Here is a 314-nt window from a genome sequence, read left to right on the forward strand (position 1 = left end):
TACCCTCTTAGAAATGATATACTTACCCATACCAGAGTATAGTAGATTATGGTAGCAAGGTTCAATCCCCGTGAGTACATAGTGGAAACTATCTAGAATTTTAACCTTTATGCTAAAACATTAAGAAATACCGTCTCACCCTCGGGCAGATATGCCGACTGGCGTACGAGCTCATGCTGACCCTTCACCCGGATGCCGACAGGAAGGTCTTCTCAGTGGACTCGTTATATCTTTTCCATAATCAGAACGCCCGTGTGGTGGCGGCGAGGTATCCCCACACGCCTCGCAGGTCAGTCTCTCAGTATGAATGTAAA

General features: G+C 46.5%; 1 protein-coding gene across 1 annotated transcript in view; it reads left to right on the plus strand.

The window, feature by feature from the left end:
* LOC119582225 (alpha-(1,6)-fucosyltransferase-like) overlaps window positions 1-314 on the plus strand; it is a gene marked incomplete at its 3' end in the record, with an annotated part of 62846 nt that overhangs the window by 62170 nt on the left and 362 nt on the right. The window contains exon 3 of the mRNA XM_037930455.1: window positions 116-289. Coding sequence (XP_037786383.1) covers window positions 116-289 — 174 coding nt within the window. The remainder of the gene's footprint in view (window positions 1-115; window positions 290-314) is intronic.

The sequence above is a fragment of the Penaeus monodon genome, chromosome 15 (genome assembly GCF_015228065.2).
Source record: "Penaeus monodon isolate SGIC_2016 chromosome 15, NSTDA_Pmon_1, whole genome shotgun sequence".
In the NCBI taxonomy this organism is placed as follows: domain Eukaryota; kingdom Metazoa; phylum Arthropoda; class Malacostraca; order Decapoda; family Penaeidae; genus Penaeus; species Penaeus monodon.